This window comes from Mesocricetus auratus, unplaced genomic scaffold (genome assembly GCF_017639785.1).
Source record: "Mesocricetus auratus isolate SY011 unplaced genomic scaffold, BCM_Maur_2.0 Super-Scaffold_100024, whole genome shotgun sequence".
NCBI lineage: Eukaryota > Metazoa > Chordata > Mammalia > Rodentia > Cricetidae > Mesocricetus > Mesocricetus auratus.
The window spans coordinates 18,508,582-18,536,534 of NW_024429205.1; the positions used below are offsets into that span (position 1 = coordinate 18,508,582).

General features: G+C 38.6%; 1 protein-coding gene across 10 annotated transcripts in view; it reads left to right on the plus strand.

Annotated features, from left to right (window-relative positions):
* Ncoa1 (nuclear receptor coactivator 1) overlaps positions 1–27,953 on the plus strand; it is a 207,711-nt gene that overhangs the window by 126,379 nt on the left and 53,379 nt on the right. For all 10 annotated transcript variants that reach the window (XM_013119840.3, XM_040730921.1, XM_013119838.3 and 7 more), the window contains 5 exons: positions 2,847–2,944; positions 8,725–8,902; positions 15,817–15,996; positions 18,654–18,749; positions 22,957–23,097. In XM_013119840.3, the coding sequence (XP_012975294.1) occupies positions 2,847–2,944; positions 8,725–8,902; positions 15,817–15,996; positions 18,654–18,749; positions 22,957–23,097 (693 nt within the window). The remainder of the gene's footprint in view (positions 1–2,846; positions 2,945–8,724; positions 8,903–15,816; positions 15,997–18,653; positions 18,750–22,956; positions 23,098–27,953) is intronic.

Consider the following 27,953-nt stretch of genomic DNA (forward strand, 5'->3'; position numbering starts at 1 on the left):
TTATTAAAGAAATGTTTTTGTTTAGATGAGCCTTTCTTGGTATTATAAAGTGACTTATTAAATTAACTTGAAAACTAGTGGAGTAATTTGCATGGGAGGCTTTGGAGCCCAGTGTCATAGGGCCTTGATGCAGGAGACACAAGTTGTGGGGTGGGGTCCTGAGGTCCTGGCATAGAGCTATGTACAGTAATTCCTTGATAAAAATCTCTCTGGCCTGTCTGAGGAAGCTTGCCTCTGTCTGAGCTCAGAATGGGGGAAATAGTTCTCTGGGGTGGAGGAGGATTCCATTGTATTTTGTGAGGCTCACATTTACAGCACCCATACTTACTGGGAACTCTATGCCACTAATCCCCTGGGTTGTCTACTAGAAGCAAAGGTAAAGCACTTTGGGGGAACATCGGAGTGCTATAGAATTTTCAGCTGAGTGTGCTGACACTTCGCATTGTATATGAGGAAATCTGTGGTGAGTAGGAACACAGCCCCCAATACCTGCCCTCAAATTAACAGTGTGAGGAGACTGCAGACAGCTACTATTTAAAATGACTCAAGGTTCATGATTTACAGATTTTAGAAACTGCAGAACAGTCCAGGACAGCTGATTTAGCGAAGAAGAGAAAGTGTGCTAGAAACCTACACCAGCACCCTTGCTCTTGTGTCTGAGACCTGAAATGATGGAGTTTTTCTGAGGAAACTGAGCAGTCCCTGGGAAGAGGTGTTCAGGGGTGATCTCGTGTGAAAATCACCTCCTTGGTATTTCCAGTTCCTCGAGGTTGCCAGGTTGCGTTTTTGTGTGTCTCATGTGAAGAGAAGTGACAGGCATCTTAGGGAAGCCAGCGGTTACAAGAGAAAAGCAGAAAGAAAGAAGGACATGCAGGGGAGGCCACTGCAGGCACACTGGTCAGTTGTCCAGGTTTTCTGTTCCCTCCATCTGATGTGCTCTTCCTAGACACCACTGTCTGCGCCACCCTCCTCCTCCTGGGACTCACTCTCAAATAGCTTCCCTTGAGAGTGCTCCTGACTGCTTTATTAAAAAAAATAAGTGGAAAATATACATATCTTTCTGCACCTTTCTTGGTTTCTTTTCCCACAATACTTTTTAAGTCTACCATATAAGTTAATTTTAAGTAAACCCTTAGAAAACAAAAGACAAGTCATGGAAAATAAGAGAAAAAGATACGAAACTTAAGGGTTAATTCAAGACTAGATAGAAGACAATAAATGACAAGAGCGATTTCTAAAAAAAAAAAAAAAAAAAAAAAACTTAAAAGAAAATTAAAAACCCTTCCTTGAAAATAAAAGGATCTGATTCTGAATGGAAAACACTCCTGTAACTGGACATGGTGGGTGAAGCACAGCTGTAACCCCAGCACTTGGGATGCTGAGGTGGGAGAACCACAAGTCTAAGTTGGCCTGTGCTACATAGGAGGACCCTGCCTCAACAAGAGAGAGGGAGGGAGGGAGGGAGGGAGGGAGGGAGGGAGGGAGGGAGGGAGGGAGGGAGGGAGGGAGGGAGGGAAAAATGCACACTCATATAGGCCCAGCACAGTTGGTACAGAGTGCTCACACCTGTTCATAATTCAGTGCTAATGTTAAAATGCCAAGGGGGGAGAGAGAGAGAGAGAGAGAGAGAGAGAGAGAGAGAGAGAGAGAGAGAGAGAGAGAGAGAGAGGTCTCAAGCACAACAGATTAGTTTTAGAACAGATTCTAAGTAACATTGAAATCAAGACTTCCAGACCTATAACTCTATGTCCATGATGGAACTATGAATGGAAAACAGGGAAACAAATCCAAACACAGAAGAAACATAGAAACAGTTGTAATTGGAGCAAGGGGAAGAGGATTCCTGGAAGAAGAAATGCTGCTGGAGTTTAAGCACACAGGACTGTCTGATAACTGGCCAAATAGAGGAGATTTTCATTGTTGTGTTTGGGTTTGGTTATGTGGCTGTTGTTTTGATTTGGTAGGGGCAGGGTGTTTTGTTCTGTTTTGAGACAGGGTCTTGCTGTGTAGCTTTGCCTGTCCTGGAACTCTGCTTAGAATAGGATGACTTCAAACTCACAGAGATCTACTTGCCACTGTCTCCCCAGTGCTAGAACCAAAGGTGTGTGCCATCATGTCTGGCCAGAGAAATTTTTAAGCTCAGGAGGAGTGTTTAGGAATGAGTTAAATGGCATAAAAATTTTGAAAACTTGAAACTATACACAAAATATAGTATATAAAAACATACAATAAAATAGGTAATATGCAAAATATACACCTGAATTTACTTATAAAATATACTTATAACTATCATTATGGAGATATTAGATACTACTGATATAAAAATGCAAATACATATACTAAGAGGATCATAGGAGGCATAAATGTAATGACTTGCACAAAATGCAATGACTTGAACAGGATAATTTAGGTAGGTGTCAAGGATTTAGACTCTCCCTATGGACTTTGCTGCCAGTGTAGGCCATTTCCATCACAACATGTAATAAGCACGGCTAACGTATCTGCATCCTAGCTAGCCAGATTAGGGGAGAGGCAGATAGACAGACATACCTCTTTTCTCTACAGACAGGACCCAGAACTGCCTATCACTTCTGTCCCCATTCCTTAGACCATTACCTGGCACATAACTATCTCTATCTTAAGTTTTCCCTAAAATTTTAAATGTATTGCTTTCACATTCAGTAATTTAATCAACATGAACTTAATGAGTCTTTCAAATTTTTATAATTTGCTTAAAAAAACAAAATCTTCCTGGTATCAATGGTATAAATCTATGTCTTCATAAACTACTATAGTGGAAATGCACTCTCTTTGGATGTATAGTTTTTAAAGTTTCGTTATTTCAGAGAAATCGACCACTGACGACGATGTGCAGAAGTCTGACATCTCATCGAGTAGTCAAGGGGTGATAGAAAAGGAGTCCTTAGGCCCTCTTCTTTTGGAGGTAAGTGCTCTGGCTGACCCCAAATGCAAATCTTTGTCCTTATACAATTTAATTTTTCTTTCTCCTTATTTGAGGTCATATATCCAATTAATAAGTTAGGAAGCAAAGCAGTCCTTTCAACTTTTAAAATGGGATTTTATTATGAAGACTACTTCATGGTTGTTTTTCATAATAGATTGAGTAACAGACATAAAAACTTTCTCATATAGGCATTCTAGGAAGTCTCATGCAAACCAAAGCCTACCCAATGACTTTGCCATTTATTTCTAGAGTGATTGGAATTATGTAGAAGAAGAAAACTGAATTATTAAGCTAGCTAGTACAATGTATGTATACTATAGAATTTCACCTGTAAGTGGAAAAAACCCACTTCATTAGCCTAGGTATTATCCAAAGTATTTTCTGAATAAAAAAGTTTAAATTTGTTTTTTGTTTTGTTTTGTTTTGGTTTTTGGTTTTTACGAGACAGGGTTTCTCTGTATTGTTTTGGAGGCTGTCAGTCCAGCCTGGCCTCGAACTCACAGAGATCCGCCTGCCTCTGCCTCCCGAGTGCTGGGATTAAAGGCGTGCGCCACCACTGCCCAGCTAAATTGATTTTATACACACACTATAGATAAGAGTGAAGAAACTGAATTACCTCCAGTGCCTGTCTCTACTTCTGCTGCTGCGTGTTGAATATAGACGCTTGGTTTCCAAGCCAGTTCATCACCTCAGCCACTTTCTCTCATACATGAGTGTTTAAAAGCACAGGTCTGTGTACATGCACATCCTTCTCTGCCCTGTTTATTTACTGAAATATATGCAACTAAATTCTTTTCTTGTCTTTCTCAAGCCCTTTTTTCTGACGACAGCAGGTCTCCCTAACAGACTTGCACACATCTCTGTTTTCTAAGCCTTGCATGCATTTTGTTCTGTTACTATAGATGACATGTTTTCTTTATATGAAACATAGGTTTCTCTACCTGGTCAGTTGTAGTGTTGCCTTCTTAAAGAGACTTTACTCAAGGAATCTTTATCCCCACTGCAGGATTCTTATTCTGTCTTTAACCTGTGTAAATTCTTTCATTTTCTTTTCCTGCTTGGGTACTGTAAAAATACTGGGAATTATGTGTTTTATCCTGAAACCTTTGTCCAGTGGCCTTAAGTGGCGATCTCATTTAAAGCCAGGGCTCTGCAAGAACTCTTGCCCAATCTGAGCCCTGCTGTGAGACCAAGGTGGTTCTCCTTAAAAGGTGACATTCCGGGCAGATGGGAAAGCTCTCAGATTGATTGTGTTGTACTTAATGGACAAGCATTTGTTATCATCTCTGTAGGCAGCACATCATAAGGCCAGCTGTCAGGAAGATTCCTCCCCAGGAGCACATGTGAGAGAAACTTGTAGAAGAGTAATGATAGAAAATTGCCTTCATCAGGCACAGTTTAGAAAGTAGGGATGTTTGTATATGCATATTCATAACACCAGCCCCCAAAACATTCCCTGAATTGTTATCATTTTTAAGGTACAATATTGACCTTATTTTTGTATTTTAAATGTATGTAAGCATATATTTCATTCATAATAAAACAGAGATTGAATATGGCATGCAACAATGATTCCATTATTATCTAAGACTATCCCAAAAGAAATTTTAGATCTATTAAAGAAATGTGTATTTTTTTTCTTTTTTTGGTTTTTCGGGACAGGGTCTCTCTGTATTGTTTGGGAGGTGTCCTGGCACTCACTCTGTAGACCAGGCTGGCCTCAAACTCACAGAGATCCACTTGCCTCTGCCTCCCGAGTGCTGGGATTAAAGGCATACGCCCCGTTGCCCGGCAGAAATGTGTATTTTTAATTACTCTTATTCTTATATAAACCATAAGGTAGATATCACCTACTTTGAGATTTAGGACTAACTTAAAAGTTAGTTGAATATGGGTATGCCTTTGTGTGTCCACCAAACTCAAAGTAGTTTGCAAAGTGTTTGTCCAGTTGTTGAGGTTTGCATTTTATCACACCTTTCTCTCTTCTGCATTTTAGATTAACTGTGCAACAGCCATATCGATCAATTTGAATACAAATATATTTCTCTTTTTTTCTTACTAAAGAAAATGTTACTGGAGTTCCAATGGCTGAATAGTTAAGGTGCTGGACTTGAAAATGTTACAATAATTACTAAAAACAGGATTGTGCTCTTTTTTAAGAGGAAAAATTCTTGGTTATATGCTTTGTGGTAGAGTTATCTAAGAATGTAACCTAAATTAAATGTAATAATGTAATATTTTAAGCAATAATTTCATCTCTTCATCCATTGATGGACACTTGGGCTAGTGTCTGTCTTGGGTATTTTGAGTAATGCTGCATTGATGGGTCCTGATTTCAATTTCTTTGGCCATGCATACTCAGGTGTAAGAGTGCTACACCTGAGTATTTTAATTTTTTTTGAGAATCTTCCATGCTGTGTTCCATATTGACTTTACCAGTTTATATTCTTACCAGCAAATACAAAGATTCCCTTTACTTTGCACCCTCATCTGCAGTTTTATCTTTTGTCTTTACAATATTAACCATTAATAAAGAAAATACAATATATATTCACAGTGGAATACTATTCTGCCTTTTAAAAACATAAGGAAATGTTTCTTATGACAATATAGATGTCCCTGGAAGATACTATACTAAATGGTGTGAGCCAATTAACAGAAAAATAATTGCTTCCTAAGGTGGCTTATTATGTGTAGTATAAACTGGGCAATTTAGAGAGGCAGACTATAGAACAGCAGTTCCTAGGGCCTGGGAGGGATGGCGTGCAAGATGGAAGATGGTCACTGAAGAATTAAACTTTTTTGTTTGAGAGCTTGGCATAGTGACGCATGCCTCTAATCTCAGCATTTGGGGGGTTGAGAAGGAAAATAAGAGTTCAAGTCTATATAGCAAGTTTGAGGCTAGTTTTTCTCTCATTTTGAACAGTTATGGTGTTAATAGTCTCCATCTTCTGCAAAAGGAAGCTTCTTAGATTGGGGCAGTCACTACATTTATTGGTGAATATGCAGATAATTATTTAGTTGTAATTAGGAACTACACTGGTTTAGAAAAGTGACAGTAGTGCATTCTCCTCCACGATCCATTACCTCACTAACCCAGGTAGTTGAAAGGTGTACAGTAACAGACATGACTTTCCTTCTGTTGAGAGGACCTTAAGTTCAATTAGACAGCTTTTGGTTACCACTAAGATGTAAGTGCCACTAATGTACCTTTAGAAGTATCTTAACCATGCTGGTTATTATGGTTCACAGGTGTCACAGTTGGGTAAGACTGCTCCCCCACCCTCCTTAGCAGCTTATATAGGACCTTTGGGAGGAGGCTTTTGAGTCCTGTGTCTAAAATGCATACTGTCTTCAGTGGTAGGGTCTTTATCTTCAGCTTCTAGAAGGCAACAGCAATATCCAATATTGTTCTGGGAGTCTCTTGAACTCCCCTGACCCTGAACTCAAAAGGAGTTTTTAATGTCTAGTACCTGTTTTTTGTTAGATGGTTCTTGGGAGGAAGCATTACCTTTCCAAGTGCCATAACTTCATCTAAACTACATGTACATCTTTCCTCCCATCCTCCCTCCCCCCTCCCTCCCTCCCCCTCCCCCTCTCCTCCTTCCCTCCCTCCCTCCTCCTTCCCTCCCTCCCTCCTCCTTCCCTCCCTCCCTGCTTCCCTCCTTCTTCCCTCCCTCCCTCCCTCCTTCCCTCCCTTTCTCCCTTCCTCCGTCCTCCTCCTCTCTCTCTCTCTCTCTTTCTCTCTTTCTCACTTTCTCGCTTGCTCTCCCACTATCCCTTTCTTTCTCCCTCTCTCTCACACACATATGTATTATATGTAATTTTAGGTGAATACAAAATAATATGATTCTCTATGGCTAATTCAGACATCTTTATCCCTCTCCTCTTCCTCTTCTTTGGTATGGTCCTCCGCTCCAGTTAAAGATCCCCCCCTTTTACCCATTTATCCCCGTAGTTTACTCCTCTTGTAGAGCTCCTTCCCCATCCAATGGTCCTTTCTTGGTTTCTGTAGTTACTCCAGGTTATATAATCAACATCTGAAGATTTGGAGCTAGGACCCACAAATGAGAGAGAACATGAAGTCTTTGCATTTCTAGGTCTGAGTTGCCTCACTGAATAAAATATTATCTAGTTCTATCCACTTACATGCAAATTTCCATGATTTTGTTTTTCTCTACAGCTGAGTAGTATTCCATTGTATGTATGTACCAGATTTTCATTATCCATTCATCATTCATTATCCATTGAAGGACATTTAGATTGTTTCCATTTCTTAATTATTGTGACTATAGCAGCAATGAACAGGCTGAGCAAGTATGTGGAATAGGATGTTAAGTCCTTTGGCCTATGCCAAGGAACAGTATAGCTGGGTCATATACTGGATCTATTTTTAGTTTTTTGAGAATTTCCACACTGATTTCCATAGTGGCTGCATGACTTTGCAATCCCAGCAAGGGTGCATAAGGGTTTCCTCCCCCACTCCCAGCAGCATCTATTTTCAATTGTTTGTTTACTCTTAGCCATTCTGATTGGGGTAAGGTTAGGGTTAGTTGTTTTAATTTGCACTTCCCTAATTTTATTTCTTCTTTTGAGAACTCGGTTTGATCTATAGCTCATTTTTAAATTGGGTTGTTTGGTTTGTATATTCTATAACAAATGAATTATATCATTTTTCAAATAGCTAGGAAGATTCCAAATAAGTAAAATGACACTGTCAGGTTCCATATTCCAGATCTTCCCTAAAAATTTGGAGCTGGGGACTTCATGAAGGGCCATGTTTCCTCCATATGTTTTAGATTGCAATTTAAAGGTTTTAACAATTTCTCTGCCACTGGAGCTATTCTGTGCCTAGGGATACGTATATCTCCTCTTGGAGAAGCCTGGCTCCATCTCTGTACATAGGAGGCCCCGGAAGCTGGCTGCTGTCCCACACTTACTTCTTTGCTGCCCACAGGCCTCACTGTACTTCATACTCCCCAGCTGCATGCTGCTTCTGCCTTGCCGCATGTCACGTGCTGCTGTCTTCCTGCAGCAACCTTCCCTAAGCGCTCTCCCCCACCCACCATGCCAGCTTCGTCAGGTGCTTCTCGTCCCCCTCCCAAGTTAGGCATCTGGTGTGTGCTCATAGTGTTTCATGTATGTCTGACAGATATTGATCACCAGTACTTTATTGTCCTTCTTCCCATTCTTCCACAGGTTCCTCAAAGGCAAAGGCCAGGTATTCCACCTACATAACATAGATATTTTCAGGACTGAATAAATCACTTATTTCACATTTGCTACTATAAAAAATGATTTCTGGAATTGTAGAGACTTTTTGGTGGTCAAGAGAATGTAACTGCTTTTGTGAGAGACCCAGGTTTGATTCCTAGCACCCATGTCTGGCAGCTTACAACCACCTGTAACTTCAGCTCCCTGGGGCATTCATTATCTCTGCCCTCCAAGGGTTTCTGGACTCACATACACATAATTAAAAATAATAAACATAACTGAGTACCTGAAATTATTTCTAAGAAAGAAGGTTGATATTTTTTCATTCTCACCTGCTGAACACTTTAGTGTAAAGCCTATTTGAAAATTATGACCTCCCTCCACAGAGAAGCAGTCCTTTTCTTAACTTGACATATATTTGTTTCTAATATCTTTTTAATAGAAAAATGTGTTTGCTTATATCTTTTAACCTCCCAATATTTTTATCAATGTCTTCATGTCTTAATCCTTTTCTTTTTATTTCTTTTTTTTTTCTGGCTGTGCAGGCTTTGGATGGATTTTTCTTTGTTGTGAACTGTGAAGGAAGAATTGTATTTGTGTCAGAAAATGTGACCAGCTACTTGGGATACAATCAGGAGGAATTAATGAATACCAGCGTCTACAGCATACTGCATGTGGGAGATCATGCGGAATTTGTCAAGAATCTGCTTCCAAAATCACTAGGTAGAAAGAAATTAACTTTTTATTTCTAATACTTAGTATTATAACACATACAAGTTAATAGTGTAAAATATTAGTAATGTGGCTACAGCTTCAGATATGTCAATAGCTCACAAGAATCTTCTTTGTCAGTGTACTGCCATGCCATGCGACAGCATGGGGTCCAGCATGGCTAAGTTACCTGACTGCAAAAGGATTCTGCTGTTTTTCAGTTTTGATTATATGCAGGAAAGGAGAGAACTTCTCCTGGCCCTGCTCACAGAAAAAAGAACAGAAGGGAGGAAGAGAAGGGTCGGGAGGGGTGTGCTGCTGTATTTTAAACCTCCAAAAAGTAACCATTTGGAATATATGCTCTTTCAACTCCTTAGTCCAACTGTGACTGAATGGCTTGCCCACTGGGAGAAGCCCAGCTGAGAGAATGATGGGCATTGATCTCCAGTTGCTGTTCCACCCGTTAAACTCTGTGCCTTACATACAGCAAGTGGAACCTTGTGTTGATCCTCGGGGGATGTGAATGAACTAACAGCTCCCTTTAGTTTGCTCCTTGAATTTTGAGACTCCTGCTAGAAAGGTTTTCATGGCTCAAATTCCAATTATTCCTACTGATTGAATTCCTGGTCTCTAGAGTAGATATGTTTTGGGTAGTCAGTGTACATGTATTTAGTGTAAAGTGGAAAACTTCATATTTAATTTCAGATTCCATTCATTTCAGATTTTTTTGTTCCTGTTTTCCCATCATTTTTTTGTTCAACTAACCCTGAAATATGACCACCTTATCACACAGATAAATTGATCAAACATGAGTTTTTCTCAGAGCTACTGTGTGGTAGCAGTTAGGAGGGTCCTCACCAATGTCTAGTGTTGGAACTGAGGCAGGAGCTCAGGGAAGAGAAAGGAAGAGTTCCTTGTGTCACTGCAGGTGGCACCTGAGTTTCTTCCTCTGGTCCTGCACTCTGTAGTTTCTTTTGTTCTGCCATTCTGCAGATCTTGAATGTGGGTCTAATTGAGCTATTTCACTTTATTGTTGCCTTAAAATTTTTCACATTCCTATCTGTATTAGCAAAGCATCTATTAAGTTTAAAAGCTTGCCTGGTTGGGAAGAGAACTGAGAGAGGTCACAGAAAACAAAGCTGAGCTATCTTCTGCTGCCTGAAGAAGGGGTTCATTGTGCAAAAGCCACACATTACTCTTTCCAGCATGGTTACTGAAGATATGTTACTATTCAGTTTGCTTCCATCGCTGCCAGGAGATAAATAAGACTGGAGTGTCATCTAATATCTGATGTCATGGTGATACTGCTCCTGGCCACCTGTAGGTCCTTGACTGGCCTTTTCAAGTAGCCTCCACCACAACTGGGAGAGCTATGACATTTCATCTGCAGCAGCATCATTCCCTCATTCCCCCAAAGAAGGGAAGCACAGAAGCAGGGATAAAGCAGCCTAGCTGTACTGCCAAGTATAAGAGTAGACCCACAAACATGGGCACACTCAGTAGTCACCGAGCATGTCATCTGGTTCTACAGGGGCACTTGCTCACTGTTAGACACCACTGAGAAGAATAAAGCCCAACTGTGCTTTTTAAAGAAACATTGAAGATAAAATATAGCATCTACACTTAAAATCTCCACTGTCAGAACTATCAAATCATTAGAAAATCAGAAAGAGAAACAAGGTAGGTAGACTTATACCAGCCTCCAGAAAAAAATGAGTTTCAGACCATGAAGAAATTTGTAGAATTAAGATAATTATTTATAAATCTGCATATTTACATATATACTCACCTTATATACGCATAAATCACTAACATGAATCAAAGATTATATTCTTGTTTTCACTTACATAAAGAAATTTCAAAGACTACTGTAAAAAGCTTGTTTCAAAATTGCTTTCCAATTCATTGGTGTAGAAGATTTCAGTGCCTAAAATCTCTACTTTTAAGCATAATATTTTACTTTTAAAAAGGTAAATTTTCATTTGAATCCTGCAAAACTAATATAGTTAGAGGTTTTCTCTAAGAAGATGGACAAAGCTGGAGAACCAGCTCAGTAGATAAAGTACTTGTCACACAAGACTTGAGTTGAATCCTCCAGAGCCCATGTACAAATATGGGCACAGTGAAGCATGTCTATTAAACCAAGGCTGGGAAGGCAGAGGCAGAAAGATTCCTGGACTTGTTGGTTAGCCAGTCTAGCCAGGTGGGGGAGGTCTGTGTTTAATAAGAGATCCCTTGTCAAAAGAAAAAGACAAGGTGGGGTGCTGTTGAGGAAGACACCCATTGTGAATCTCTGGTTTCTACATGTACACATATATGTGTATCCACACAGGCGTGTGCATACACCACACACACATGCACAAAAGCCTATATTGTGAAAGTTTAAGATTTATTTGTGAAATTCTAATAAGCTATGACTTGAAGTTTAAAAAAAATGGAAATAAATTCTCACAATTTGTGGCATTATGTCTCTAGTGCTGCAGACACTGTAGAAGTTAAGATCACTGACATTTTGGTGGAAAACAGACACGGGTAAAGCATTCTTCCTTACCACCTACTAGCATTGTGACCTTGGAACACATTTAATCCCTCTTTTGGCCTCATCTTTCATGGGAAATTTGGAGCACATTCAAATGATAATTAACCTATCACTTAGCTGAATTTCCTTTAAATTTCTACTATTACTATTGTTGACTCTATCTAAATGTTTTGGAACTTTTAATGTCATGAGTTGTGGATCTGTAATTTTGTATCATTCACAAGTACTTGATACTTTAGGTATTCTCAGAAACTGATGTCATGGAAGAGCACTCCTATCCTTTCATATCATGCTCCTTCATCTGCTCCCCACAAGATTGAGGCAGATATTTTTACAGAACTTGTCAATGAGAAAGTTCAGTTTTCCTTAGTTCTTTTTAAAACTGAGCCTTAAAAAAGAAAACAATTAAAACTAAAATAAGTAAAATTGAACTGAATGGCCACTTCTTTCTTACTAGGGCTCTGAGCTGAGTGTACAGTGGTAGAGTTCTTGCGATGAATGCACCTCGCAAGCAATTAGGCCCTGAGTTTAATTCCCATCGCCTTTTTGTTGTTTGTTCTGCAACATTTGATTGAATTTTTGTTGCTTTTTTTAAACACTAGAAGATGCATTTATTCTTTGAAGAAGAATTATGCTGAGTAAAGAAAGAACAGCTAGTAAAGGTTAAACAGCCCTCCCCCAACACACTCAAAGCAAAACACTTGAGTTTCATCAGCATTTATATCTCTAGTCTAGATCTGTCCTTTCCATGTCCAGCAGAGAACACAGAGCCTGTGTTTGTCTTTTTGTGAAAAGGCAGTCATTGTAAGTAAAGACTTAGTGTAAAGACTTAGTGTTTAAAAGATTTGGATTAAAAAAAACTCCTTGAGCTCTGTTGCAATAACTTAGATAAGCCAAAAGAAAACCAATAAATATTATGATATACAGAGAATCTAGAAGTAACATCTGAAATATCTACCTGTATGTATTGGAAGAGTCAGTATCTTACTATTATTTATTTAAGAAATTATGATAGTTAAAATGTAATTTATTGCCAGAATTATTTTGGTGGTTTTAGTTATTAGTTCTCAATACTTTTTACTAACCAAAAAGTTTTTCTTACCGGGTGTTGGTGGCAAACGCCTTTAATCCCAGCACTCGGGAGGCAGAGGCAGGCGGATCTCTGTAAGTTCGAGGCCAGCCTGTGAGTTCGAGGCCAGCCTAGTCTACAAATCAAGTTCCAGGACAGCCTCCAAAACGATACACAGAAACTCTGCCTCAAAAAACCAAAAAAAAAATGTTTTTCTTACAGTCTTTCTGCCCCCTCTTCATCTGTGATTCCTGAGGAGAAGGGGATATGATATAGATGCCCCATTTAGGGTCGAACACTCTTCGCTCTCTTATTTTTAGTACATTGACATTGGTCTGTGTGTTAATTGTCATCTACTGCAAAAAGATGAGGATTGAGAGATGCACTCATCTGTAGGTATAATGATGTCTTTAGGAGTCAATTTAATAGTATGTCTACATAGCAGAATAATAGTAGATTCTCCTGTAAGGCCTATGACCTACCTAGCAGTAGATTCTTGGCTTCATTAATAGTGCCAAGAATTAGTGCTATCATATGGAATGGGATCCAATCAGAAAGTGCTTGATTACTCCCATAACATTTTGCCACTATCACACCAGGAGACATTTCTTCAGGCTGTTTGATACTGTGTCTACAGGGTTCATAGCTGAGAAAGACTGATGATTACTTTTCTTCTCAGGTAGCATGCATAGCACCATCCAGCACTATATAAGCTAGCCAGTAGGGGCGAAGCTTCCAGGCTGGTACCAACTTGATTAAAAACCAGAAGATTGCTACAGCAGAACAGGAAGGAATAGTTACACACATAAACTTGTGACTGCATACATAAGACCTACACAAGCCCAAGCCAGATAAGTTCCCAGTCTGGAAAGGGAAAGTAGTCATAAAGTCTAATGACTGGCTGAGGAGCTGTTGGAAATGGATGGTTGTGGGGAAGAGAGAGTCAGATTTCTTCAGATATGTGGTCCCTGAGAGGATACCTGTGCTTCAGTAGATGGTCATACACCCACGTACATACTGGCAACACTAAGTGGACTTAGTGGATGGAGTTGATAAAACAAACAAATAAAGGGGGCTGGAGGGATGGCTCCACAGCACTGTTTGCTCTTCTGGAGGACCTGGGTTCAATTCCCAGTGCCCATGTGACAGCTCACAATTGTCTGTTACTCCAGTTCTAGTGGATCTAACACCCTCTTCAGAATTCAGTGTGTACTGAGTGCAGGTGGTGCACATATAAGCAAAACATCCATGTACATTAAATAATAAAACTACAAGCATAAATGTAAAATGTATATTTATGTTTTTACACACATATATATGTATACATATAACTATATATAATCAAAAACATGAAATTGAGAGGGAATAGTGGTGGGGAATAGAGGGAATAGGATGGGCTTGGTACAAACACACTATATACATGTATATTTATGTTTATACACACATATATATGTACACATATAAGTATATATAATCAAAAACATGAAATTGAGAGGGAATAGTGGTGGGGAATAGAGGGAATAGGATGGGCTTGGTACAAACATACTATATACATGTATGAAATTCTCAAACAATAAAAAAGATTTTTCTTAAACTTTAGGTCTAACAGGTTATGATATTAAACTTGAAGGGAGCTCCTTCACCACACCACTCCACCCTTACCTGTTTTCCTTGTGGCTTTTTATGCCATCCTGATTCTAGCCCCTTCTCTGCCTGTTTTTCTTTTTTCTCTCCTGTTTTTTGTTATCTGACCAGAATTAAACATATATTTAGCTGAATTTCCTCTGGCAACATTTAGCAAGTAGATTTCTTTGCAAGTGCCTTCAGCAAGCTGAGATCATCCCTGACAGTAAATGGGTATATCATGCAAAACAAGTAGCAAACAGAATCTTAAAGAAGAATTATTTTTTAATCATAGGATCTTACTGACTTTAGTTGGAGAAGAAAGCTCTAAAACTGAATAATTTTTACATTAATTTACTGCCTACTTCATTCCACGGTTTAACCTATATGTGTTTCAAAAGTAAGAAAAAGACCCTTAACATAAATTCACAAATAAATTAGATATATGTATAAACTATCATCTCTGGTTCATTATTTCCTACATTGTTCCCTCAATGGAATAGAAAACTTGCTTCTTCTTTGAAAACAGTGGTAACTGGGACCTGAAATGATGACCTCTATAAAATCTCTAGCTTGATATTAGAATTATAATTCAAGGGATTTGGGGTGTCTAACTGTAGACTGTAGAGTACAACTGTCTTTAGAGATTATACAGTAGGCCCCTTAATTTTAAAGATGAAACAACTGGAAGTCAAATATTAAGTGACACAAACCTAACAGCTTGTGAAAAATAGAACTTAGTGCAAGAGAAGTTAGCTTCCATACTTTCTCCTGTACTTATGGAATGATGGGATGGATAAAATGAAATCGTGTCAACAGTAGGAGTGTAGATTTAAAACTCCTCTGACCTCCTGCGAACCCATAATCTGCATAGGACATTGTGAGTAGGAACGTGACTACTGTGATTTTTTATTTCTAAGACTAAATTTAATTTTCTTATACAAAGGAGATAGTTTGTTAGCAATCTTTGGTATTACTTACTGATTATCCACCATATCCAAAGTATTGTAACATAGGAACTGCGCTACTTAAATTAATGAAACACAGGAAAATGACTGTAAGAATCCAATATTGTTTTGTTTGTTTTTTTTTTCTTTTTGAGACAGGGTTCCTCTATGTAACAGACCTAGTAGTCCTGGAACTAGCTCTGTAGATCAGGCTGGCCTCAAACCCACAGAGATCTGCCTGCCTCTGCCTCCCAAAGTGCTGGGACTAAAGGTGTGCGCCACCACAACCCCAGCTCTTTTCTATCCTAAGTCATAGACACTTGGTACAAACTTTTAGTCTTCTGCCCCATGCACAAAGAGCCTGCTCTTAGGATTGGCCTTTGATGAGTCCTGCTTGCTTAACACTGTAGCTGTGGCCTTAAATTCCTCACTTGAAATGCATAGCTGCAAATAAAAAGCATTAACTACCACACTAGTAATTTTTAATTCTGTCTTTATTTCTAAATGCTGTTAGTGAAGTGGTGTGTTTTCTGTATGAGCTCTTATACATTTTCTTGGAAATGTTACAATTTCTACCTGGTATATGTGGCTATTGACTCAGTGTATCAGATCTGAGGATGTATGTCAATCTTTTAATACAAATATTTCATTAGCCAGATGCTTTGAAGTATGGCTTGTTTTTGGGTTTTCAGAATTTATGCTTTTTTCACTTTATTCACAAACATATTAATCAATTTTGCCTCCCTAGTAAATGGAGTTCCTTGGCCTCAAGAGGCAACACGCCGAAATAGCCATACATTTAACTGCAGGATGCTAATTCACCCTCCAGACGAGCCAGGTACCGAGAACCAAGAAGCTTGCCAGCGCTATGAAGTTATGCAATGTTTCACAGTATCACAGCCAAAATCAATCCAAGAAGATGGCGAAGGTAAAGGGTCTCCTTAAGCTGATTGTTTTCTCTTTGGCTTGAAAAAACAGATGAAATTAATTACACACTACCTTCTTGAGATAATATTTTTGGTTACTCTGTTATATGTCATAATCGCAGTTGAATTTTCTACATTTCCTTTTTTTCTTGAGACAGGGTCTCACTGTGTAGCTCTGACTGACCTGGAACTTGCTGTGTAGACAGGGTAGCCTCAGACTCATACAGGGATCCACCTGCTTCTTTTTCCCAAGTACCGGTATAAAGGTGTGTGCCACCAGGCCCAACCCATTTGACTTTTTGAGATAGTGTTTCACTGTGTTTCCCCAAGTGGCCTTTCAACTCACTATGTAGCCTAGGATAGACTGGAACTTAGAAGCAGTCTCCTGTCTCAACTTTATGAGTGCCAGGATTGCAAGAGCATACCACTGTGACAGACTCAGTGTTTTTCTTAATACTTTAAACAACATTAAAAATATGTAGAATCACCCGGTTAAGAATACCCCTAAAGTTTCAGCTTTATGTGGCATTCCCATGTAGATGTCAAATAATTCAAACCAGTTTGCTGCCTTAAAATAAAATAGGTAGCCCTCAGTTGGAAATGTACCAAATACAGCAGGCTATTAAACAACCTGGTGTTTATAAAGGTTCACCTTTAGAATGTAGGATACATTGGAGGATACCATTGCAATTTTCAGACTATGCAAAAATTCAGGAGAAAGTTTATAAAAACTGTAAGCCATAGTTGACTCTAAATGAACATGCTGTTGGCATGGCTTTCGGTATGTAGTGGTGGATGGGTGTGTCTTCCGTGTAAACATAGACTCAGTTAAGTTTAGGAACACCACAAATAGGCATCTGGAGTGAGGACCAGGGGAGAAAGGCAGTTCAGCAGATGTGACCAGGAGGTAGAGGTGAGGACCAATGGAACTTTGCACATGTTAGCGTTTCATGTCTATAGTGTGCAATAGTGTATGTAGCATCTTTGAAGGAAAAAACACGTGGACAGGGGTTTCAAAAATGTATATACTAAAAATATAAAGTTCTCTGTTGCCAGTCATGGTGACCTAAACCTATAATTACTAAGGTTGGGAATGTAGAGGCAGGAGGATTGTAAGTTTTGAGACCAATCTGGTCTATACAGTAATTTTATGGCCAGCTTTGGGGGGCAGAGTATTTAGTTGTCTGTTTGACAAGTCTCACCAGGTGAATCCAAATTACTCATGTTGAAATGTAGACCCACACATAGGTTTAAATAGATCACACTCTTTATTAAATATACTAAATAAATTTTGTATTACTTTAGTCTTTAAAGTTAAAACACATGTCTACCCCAGGCTGGGGTAGTGCCTGACCACTCTCCCCCTCCAAAAAAGTCCTTTATCCATAAATCTTAGTTTTGTTATATGATCATTTTCTTTATAGTGGTTATGAGAATAATCTGCAGCATGGAATACTGATGCATGTAAGATATTGACAATATAAATGTAGTTTTTAAAAACATCGTTAAGCAGTGTCGTAGTTAGGGTTTCCGTTGTTGTGATGAAACACCATGACCAAAGCAACTTGGGGAGGAGACGGTTTGTTTGGCTTACACTACCTCATTACTGCATTCTACATTCCTCATTACTACAGTCCATCAAGGAAGGAAGTCGGGACAGAAACTCACTCAGGGCAGGAACCTGCAGGCAGGAGCTGATGCAGAGGCCATGGAGGAGTGCTGCTTTGCTTTCTTATAGAACCCAGCACCACCTGCCCAGGGGTGGCCCCACCCACAATGGCTGAGCCCTCCTCAACAATCACTAATTAAGACAATACCCTACAGGCTTGCCTCTAGCCTGATCTTACTGAGGCATTTTCTCAGTTGAGGCTCCCTACACTCCAGTGACCCTAGCTTGTGTCAAGTTGAGGTAAAGCTTGCTAGCACAGGGGGCTAAAGAGATGGCTCAAAAGTTAAGAGCACTGGCTGCTCTTCTGAGGCCCCAGGTTCAATTCCCATCATCCACATGGCTACTCACAACTGTCTGTCAACTCCAGTTCCCAGGGATCTGATGCCTTCTGGCCTCTGGACACTGCATGCCCATGGTACACAAACATACATGCAGGTGAAACACTCATCCACATATTTCTTTTAATTTAAAAACAATTCATAGCAGTGAAAACAACAAAAGTAAAATTAACAACTGGTGCTGCTTGAGTCCGCAGACTGTCCCTCTGGCTGTTAGTGTCTGTCTCTACAGTTTATGTTCCAGCCTTTGGTGGGGAGGAGCTTTCCTCTTACTTTCTACTTAGAGCTATCAGTTTTATATTGCCAGGAATTTTATTTCTACTGTGCTATAATGTTAGCAGTAGTTCTCAATCTGGGACAGACCTTTGACAAACCTCAGTCTCCAAAAATACTTAGATCATGATTCATAACAATAGCAAAATTACAGTTATGAAGTAGTAATGAAATAATTTTATTGTTGGGGGTCACCACAACATGTGGAACTGTAATAAAGGGTCCTAGCATTAGGAAGGTGGAGAACCACTGTATTAAAGTGATTCTAATATTATGGTAAATCCTGAAACATGAAATTTTAAAATCAAAACTATTAAGTAATTGAATAAACTCTTTCTCTATATTTTTTTCTTCAATGTGTTCTTCTTGCTTTGGGCAGATTTCCAGTCATGTTTGATTTGTATTGCTCGGCGATTACCTCGGCCTCCAGCTATTACAGGTGTAGAATCCTTTATGACCAAGCAAGATACTACAGGTATTCACAAAATTTAAAATGCTCCATAGATATTAAAAATGTAAACTTAGCACTGACGATTTCTGCGTGTAATGTTCATCCTCTGCTTCCCAATCTTATATAGAAAACATTTTAAATAGTCATGCTGATGTTGGTATTTAGATGCTATATTTGTTGTCATTGGGTATCGTGCTGTAGAGACCAGTTTTTATAAATGTTCACATGGATATGTGTGTTTGATCATGAATCATCTTTATAATCAAGGAAGAAATTTGAATTTGTTGCTATGTCTAAACATTTACAAATGTATATAAATATGATGGGTTTAATGTTATGTTTAAAAGTATCTGGTGGGACCATCCTGAGGGCTCAGTGGATAAAGGCATGTGTTGCAAGTCTAATGACCTGAATTTGATCCCTCAGCCAACATGTAAGAAAGGGAGAACCGGCTCCTATCATGGACAAAGTATGCACCAGCACACACACATAGACACACGTAAATACAGGTAAAATATGTAATGTATTTGGCTAGTTAAAGTCAATGATAAAAGGCAACCACACCAGTAGGTACATTCCTATAGCCCCAGCTCCTAGGTGGGCTGAAGCAATTGTATCACTTGAGTCCACATGTTAGGACAAGCCTGAGCAGCATAGCAAGACCATTTTTCAAACTAACAGAAAGTGAGTGCTATAGTTCATATCACGGTGCATTTTTGAAGATCATTTTTGAAATTAAGTGGTGGTCATTCCAAAAGATCTGACTGAGGTTTGAGCTAATATTGAGCCCATGGACCAAGTATGAAGAAGTGCTGCACGTCTTAAGTGTGAGTGTTGAAGTAGTCAGTGGGGAAGGGCCTTGGTTAACAGTGAGCACTCCTGACTCAAGAAACAGATGGACCAGCTCCAACATTAGTAGGACTGAGAGGTAGGCAGTACGGCTGCATTGTGTAACAAGAGAGTGCCTGAAAATAATACTTTCTTCTTAAAAGCCCCTTAAGATTTGATTCTCATATAGAACAAATTGCAGCTGTTGTTTACAATTCCTTAAGACGTTTTCCTGGTTAATTTATCTTCACACTGACATTTGGGTTTTCATGTTTTTACATACTCAGAGTTACATCTCTAAGTCACATCCCTAAATTTAAAACAGAGATAGATGGTAGGGGTATATTTTTTGAGAAGAAATTTTTTTAATAATTACCTCAACTGAATTTATTCTTTATGTCCATTTTAATATACTTGTTTTTTGTTGTTGTTTATTTACCATTCTTGTTTTGTTTTGTTATTTTCAAGACAGGGTCTCTCTGTGTAGCCCTGACTGTCCTGGAACTCACTGTGTAGACCAGAGGTCCTCCTGAGCCTCTGCCTCCGCATGCTGGGGTTAAAGTAGTGCACCATCACATCCAGCTTTGTTCTTTAAAGATTCTATTTTATATTTAACAACTTTTTAGCTCTTAGAAATCTAGCTCTTAGGAATCTGGTATTCTTGTGTTGTGTGCTTAAGTCTTTGTTTTTAAAGACAAAGTCCCAAATGCTCTTTCTGAAAGTAAGGAGAGGCCTAAGTGTGTGGAGAGACTGCGTCTCTCTGCATCCTCTCCAGGCTGTCATGTGTTGTGTGCACAGAGGGGCTGCACCTCTCTGCATCCTTTCCCAGTCTAGAATGGATCATGTTCTTTTCCATTTTCTTTCATGAGCAACACTGGAAAAAAGAACCCTTACTGAAAGCCAGAAATATTTTATATGGAAGAAAGTAGGTGTCAATGACAATAAAAGCTGGTCTTTTTGTCAGTAACTGATTAATAGGCTTTCTGAGACACTGAATGAAAACCAGTTGGGAAGGATGTTTGTCAGGCTGCATAGTAAGTGTCAGACTTGAGAGACTTAGTTGGCAAGGCAGTAGTATGATTCAGTGGAGTAAAGGCACCTGGCACAGTATGTCAGCCTGAGTTTCATCCTCAGATGCCACATAAAGGTGGAAAGAGAGTACTGAAAGCACTAACTTGTCCCCTGACCTCCTTTCATGCCCCATGGCACATGTACCCCCCCACACAAACACATAAACACACACTGTAGTTTCATGAACAGTACTTTTCAACTTATTCTCCTTCCTGTAAGTTAGATGCTACATTAAATCAGAGAAGAATTTAAATTAAATTTTCAGCTGCATCTGACCATTACAATAAATAAAAATAATCATGACTATTTAAAATAAGGAAATTAACTTCTGGATTTCACAATAATTGTTCAACTACAGGAACCTCAAAAATAACAGATTTCAGGGCCTGGGGAGATGGCTCAGCAATTAAGAACACTGGCTGCTCTTGCAAAGGACCCAGGTTTTAATTCCCAGCACCTACACAGCAGCTCAAAACTGTCTGTAACTCCAGTCCCAGAAGATCCGGATGCACTCTTATGGCATCCACGGACACCAGGAGTACACATGCTACACAGAAATACAAAACATGTGTATAAAATATATTTTTGTTGTCTTTGTTGTTTTGTTTGATTGGTTAGTGGTTGGTTCAACTTCCATTTGGTAAGCAAAGGTATTCTAAACCAAACTCTTTATGATTGTCTTCTAAGCAGAATCATTGCTGAAAACACGGTCACTCTCTCTTCCATAGCTTCACACACACACACACACACACACACACACACACACACACACACACACACACGTTATTGTATATGAAGATTGCATAACACTTGAATTGCTGCTATAACAAACTTTTATATATGGCATAGTAAGAGACAAAGATTAAATTATTAAATTATTAATTGTCCTTGCTTTTGATTTCATTGCTCACCAGACTGTCTTCAAACTGTTTTATGTAACAGAATTCTCTTACTTGATTTTCAACTGTTCTTCCTAGCTACATAGAGCTGAGTGACAAGATCCACAGTAGGGTTGGGTGCCTTAGATCCCAGATCCTAACAAGTTAAAGTAAAGCTGATAAATATTTTGCGACTAAGAAAACAAAACTGAGGGAGGAGGAGAGTGTTAATTGTAGTTAAATGAAGAAGCATACACGTTACGAGAGGCTTGGCTTGCTTATACTAAAAGGAGGAGATACAATCAGGCATTCGTAGAAGAAATATGAATGTGAAGAAACATGAAAAATACTCAGCCTTGTTAGTAACTAAGGAAATTCAAATATGAATAGCAATGAGATACCAGTTTTTCACTTAACTATTTCCAAAAACAAAAAACCCACGGAAACCCAACAAAAACAGATGATAGAAAAGAGGCTGGACTAGCAGTGCCTTTGGGGTAGGGAAGTGCTGGGGTTGGAACTTGGGCTCCCAAAAAATGAAAACTGTATCAGTTGGCCCCCTATTAACTAAAAAATAACTTGCCAGGATTCTCTCATAGTCTCAATAGGAAATTTGACCAAATATAATAACCATGGCAAATTACTGCTGGATTTTACAAAAGAATTGTTTCAATAGTATGTATGATGCCTCATAAATCTTATGGTTTTGACTTAGTGCCATTTCTGAGTCCACTTTTGTTGCCTCCTGTCTTTGTTGTAGAATTACCTATGAGAGTTAACCAGAGATAAAATGGAAAACCTGCTTCTTCCTCATATTCTTTTCACTTAATCATGGGAAATAGCTTAAACTAGAATAATGTATTTAATTTTCCTTCCGTTCTCTAATAAATAATGCAATTAGTTGTCAGCATACAGAAAACAATAAAGACGAGCAGTGTACAGAAAGTGGAGTCAAAGAACAGGTCTGAGAATTTTGAACTAAAATGATTTTAGATGATTTTTCTGATTTTGTATTAGGGGATCATTTATTTGTGGTTGTTTGTGACATGTCTCATGTAGCCCAAGAATGACTTCAGCTAATTATGTAACTGGGATTACAAATATGTACCACCATATCCTGTTTAACAGTACTAGGAATTGAACTCAGAGCTTCATGCATCATAGACAAGCACTGAACCAACCAAGTTACATCCTTAGCCTTGATACGATTTTAATACCTGACTGGAGCTGAATCTAACACACTAATGCACACTATCCAAGAACAAGCAATCCTTATCATGTCTCTAATACATTCCATTACTATATGTGATAAGTGTAAATGGTCCTTTTTAAAGCATTTGTCTGCCAAATACTTGGAAAGAGAGAATAACCATTGGATATGCTTGGTAACTTTGAAACATGGACGGTTTATATCAAGACTCTGTCATAAATGTCAACTCTCATTCTTTGTGTAGGTAAAATCATCTCTATTGATACTAGTTCCCTGAGAGCTGCTGGCAGAACTGGCTGGGAAGATTTAGTAAGGAAATGCATTTATGCTTTTTTTCAACCTCAGGGCAGAGAGCCATCTTACGCCCGACAACTGTTTCAAGAAGGTAACACCTTTGTCTCAATTTCTTTTTCATTAACCTGTGTGTTACTAATGAGAAAGTTTTCTTAGAATTCATAGCTTGAATTATCCACATTACAGCTTCTGTAATAAGTTTTAGGAAAGGAAGAAATGGGTAAGCAAAGTAACTCATAAGTGGATCCTGAGACCCAGGATGCACATCCTAACGACTAGGATGTCATGTGACAGTCACTCATTCATTCATTCATTCATTCAGCAGATGTGTCCAGTTCCTTACATGCATAGGACACTATGTATGTAAGGTGCCAGGGCTACAGTGGTGGCTAGAAAGCAGGTGTTGCTCAGAATATATTAGGACAATACAGGACAGCTCTGAAATCAGTGAGACCCTGATGATAATAGAAGTATAACTATTTTAAAAAGTAAATTCATACTTGATGATAATCTGTGAGACCAAGGGATTTTTTTGGTATGTCTCTTAAAGATTTTCCCCAGGAAAACAAATGTGTCAGAAAGTGTCTGGATGACAGAGATCTCCATACCATTCATTTTAACTTCATGACTGTTGAAGTATGTGTCTTCTGACTTAGATTGGAGTTCTGAATTTAAAACTGTGCCTGCCCTGTGACATTAACTGTCAAATACCTACCATACATAGGAGGCCTGTGGGAGCATAAAACAAGTCCATCCCAAACCTTAAGAAATCAAGCAATGTTACAGGAAAAGTAGGGAAGTTATTTGTGACTCAAGGTCAGAAAGTTCACAGACATTCAGAATTAAGGGATTGTTTATGCACTTGAAAATATTGTCGTGTATGGCAGCCTAGTATTCCTTATTCAATGTCAGCTTTAATTTTATAGCTTCTATTAGTTGCTAGTCCTAAAATACAATGAATTTTTTTCATTATTCTCACACCCTTTTTAATTTTAACATTTTCCCCCATAACATCATGTCCTGAGTTTCCTGATGGTGTATCATTCATTACATTATAGGTTAGTTGTTTCCTAATGGGAAGAATTTCTTTTTCCTGAAAACCATCTGTAGAAATCTCAGTTGTGGTTCTTCTGAGACAGAGAAGTTATTCTTCAGAGGGCTCCTTACTAAATTCCACATCACTCCTCAAGACTACTTTATTACAAAGAGCCAAAAATCTACATTATTTTTAACTTCCCCAGGTAGTGCCAATGTGCATCCTGGCTTGGGAGCCATCATAATAAAGATGGATCCCTCTACTAAGTATGAACTTTTAACTTCCTCTACATAGCAGTGCTTAACTTTTGAATAGGTTTGGAACTTGGAGCACAGCCTCCACTCATTACTTAATGTGTGAAGTAGTATATATATATAGTCCCTTTGATTTTTGTCATAATTTCCAAAGTAAGCCTTCCATAGCATAGCCAAGAAACTTAATTTTATTTACTATAATTGGTATACATTTCTACTAAGGTGAAATAGGTATTTATTGTCCAAAGGAGTAAGCTCCACACAGATACAAAAGAGCCCTATTTTATAAACCATCAGTAGTCTCTATGAAGTAGGTTAATTAAAATCTAACAAATAGCTAATCTTTCAGCATATAAGATGCAGTAATTTAGAGGACAATGTAAAGAAAAGGAAGTATACTTGAGCTCCATTTCCTCATTAGGGATTTCTTAATATCATGTCCTCCACTTTTTTAGAAAAAAAAGAATTCCTTGATAGAAATGACTGATTTATTTTTTTCCCTTGAAACTAAGATTGCCAAAGTTCATATGAGTCTGATCCTAGGGTTTTGGAGATTAAAGACAATTTGTTGAAGAGCGTCCCATGGATAAAGTGCATCTTCTGGTATTTTGTGTTCAGTAGATCCAGTCTTTGAAAACGTGCAAATAACCTGTTAAAAATACCTACCAAATTAAAATCTCAGATGAGGGCCCAGATATCTTAACAGGCCTCAGATGGTGCTTAAGTTTAAGAACCATTCACCTATAAAGGATGGAGAGGGTACTAATTTACATTTACAGTTTCTTTGCTGTCTCTGTGACTTCAGAGCAGTGTGAAAACAGTGAGACATGTTCATGTTAGAATGGCTGTTATCAAACAGACAAAAAATGAGTGTATATGTATATACATAGGACTATAAATTAAGATATCCATTATAAAGAAAAGTATGATTCCTCAAAAAAATAAAAACAGAGCTATCATATGATTTAGAAACCCCACTTACGTGTATATGACCAAAGGGAACAAAATCAGTATAATAGAGTGATACCTTTATTCCTCTAGTCAAGATATGGAATCAGCTTAAGTGTTTACCAATGTGTAAGTGGAAATGAAGAAAATGTTCACACACACACACAATGAAATACTGTTAAAACATAGAAAGATGATACTCCTACTGTAATAAACCTGGAGACACACACACACACAATGAAAAATGGAATACTGTTAAACCATAAAGAGATGATACTCCTATAGTAAACCTGGACATTATTACAGTAAGTGAGATAGGCCGGGCACAGAAATACAGGTACCATATGATCTTACACATGTATAGTGTAGAAAGAGTAGAACGGTGGGTATGAGAGGCTTAGGTGGTTTGTGGGGATGGGAGGAGCTGTTGAGATGATGTTGCTCAGAGCACTACAGTTAAATATGGGGATAAGTCTTAGCAGATCTATTATGTGCATGATGGTTATAGCTAATGGCAATGTATTACATTCTTGAGGAACACACTATGAAAGTGATAATTGTGATTAGCATATATTAATTAGCTAGATTAAACCATCCACGATTAATAAGTACTTTAAGAAAATGAATAGGATTTTATTTGTCCACCTAAATAAATTTAAACTTAGGGAAAAAAGAGACAAATTTTGCTGCTATATCCTTGATTTTATATAAATTTTTATAGTGATTGATATTTAGACAAGAAAAATCTGTCATTTTTTTCCATTCCAATAATTTACTATTTGAAGGTAACAACTGCTCTAAAATCATAATATTCATTAACATTTTTGTTCTTAGCTTGGTTTTTTTGTTTTGTTTTTGGCTGCTTTCAGCCAAGACAACTTAGGAAGTGTTTGTATTTGTTTTTTGTTTTGTTTTGTTTTTTTTAGAGGGAGTGGTATCTAGTGGTAGGAATTGAACCTAAAACCTCATACATATTAGCATTAAGAAGTGCCCCCAGCCTTTTGTTGTTGGATTTTTTTTTTTTTGACACAGTCTCTCTGGTAGCCCAGATTGGCCTTAAACCAATTATGTGGCTGAGAAAGCCCTTGAATCCCTGACCTTCTTGCCGGTGCCTCTCAAGTGCTGGGATTACAGCAGTAGACTGCCACACTTAGCTCATGAAATACTTTCAAAGGATGCTTCATCTCCCAGGGTCACATTTGTGACCACGGTGCAGTCCACGAACACAGGGACATGTGCGTGAACCAGACTGAAGCCACGGTTCTGCACTGGGACTGGAGAAAGTGGGTATTAACCGCTTGAGGAACTTGAAGCGAGGAGAAAGGTGATGTGAGTGGAAAGAGTGGAGAAGACTCATAGGTTCTGTTCAGTTCAGACCAACACTTTAAAGGGTTGTTGAGGTTAAGATGTTTCCGGTGGCAGCTGTCAAGTCAGACTTCCTGGCCCTACCATACTGCTAAAAGAGTCTGTAGCCTAAGATGTTTTTTACAGAGAAATTTGGAAAATACAAAGCTAGGTTTCAGAAGCTTTTCATGTCTGTAACCAGGAAATGTTTTGTGCGTAGCTGAGTTTGACATGGGCTTCACTCTCCCATTTCAGGAGACTCATGACATGTTTATGATATTTTGAGTTCTTTCATTGCTCAGAAAACTTACTTTCCATAGAGTGTTTTTTCCTGCAGGGTACCAGTAATGGAAGTGCTGAGGTATCAATATGTGTGTGTATTTATAACCTCAGAGCAGTTTATGAAAGCTTTGTCTACTTACAGTTGTATAATAGAGCATAATTTATCTTTTAAGTGTCTCTGATGTATTGTTACATGAAAAAATGGCTAAGAAAGCACAGTGTATATAGTATATATCTCATTCTTAAATGTCTTTCCAATTCTATATTAATAAAATGTCAATTTTACCTCAGTGATAGAATCACAAATAACTTTATTCCTTGTTCATCTTTTTGTTCCCTTAACTTTAAACTCATAATCCTAGCATATAAGAGACTAAAGAGAGAGGATTATCACAAATTGGAGGCCAGCTTGGACTACACAGTAATTCCAGGCTTGCCTAGGCTACAGAGTAAGACCTTGTCTCAAAAAAGAAAAAAAAAAAACAATTGTGTGTGTGTGTGTGTGTGTGTGTGTGGGTAATAGCACATCTATGTACATATATCACAAGTGGAGTTGGTAGAGATTTATAGTATCAGGAAGTTTGGAAGTATTGCTATAATACTTCATAATACATAATCCATATAATGATTATCCAAAATGTTTTTTCCACTTTTTTATTTAAATTAGAAACAAGTCTGCTTCACATGTCAATTCCAGCTTGCTCTCCCTCCCCTCCTTCCCTGTCCCCCAACTCCCACCCACTCCCCCAATGCTCCCAGGGAGGTGAGGCCCTCCATGGGGGATCTCCAAAGTCTGTCATATTATCCCAGGCAGGACCTAGGCCCTCCCCCATGTGTCCAGACTGAGAGAGCATCCCTCCATGTAGAATGGGCTCCCAAAGTCCATTTGTATGCCAATGATAAATACTGATCTACTACCTGAGGCCCCATAGATTGCCGAGGCCTCCTCACTGATACCCACGCTCAGGGGGTCTTCTGGATCAGTCCCATGCTAGCCTCTCAGTCATCAGTCTGGGGTCCATGAACTCCCCCTTGTTCAGGTCAGCTGTTTCTGTGGGTTTCACCAGCCTGGTCTTGACCCCT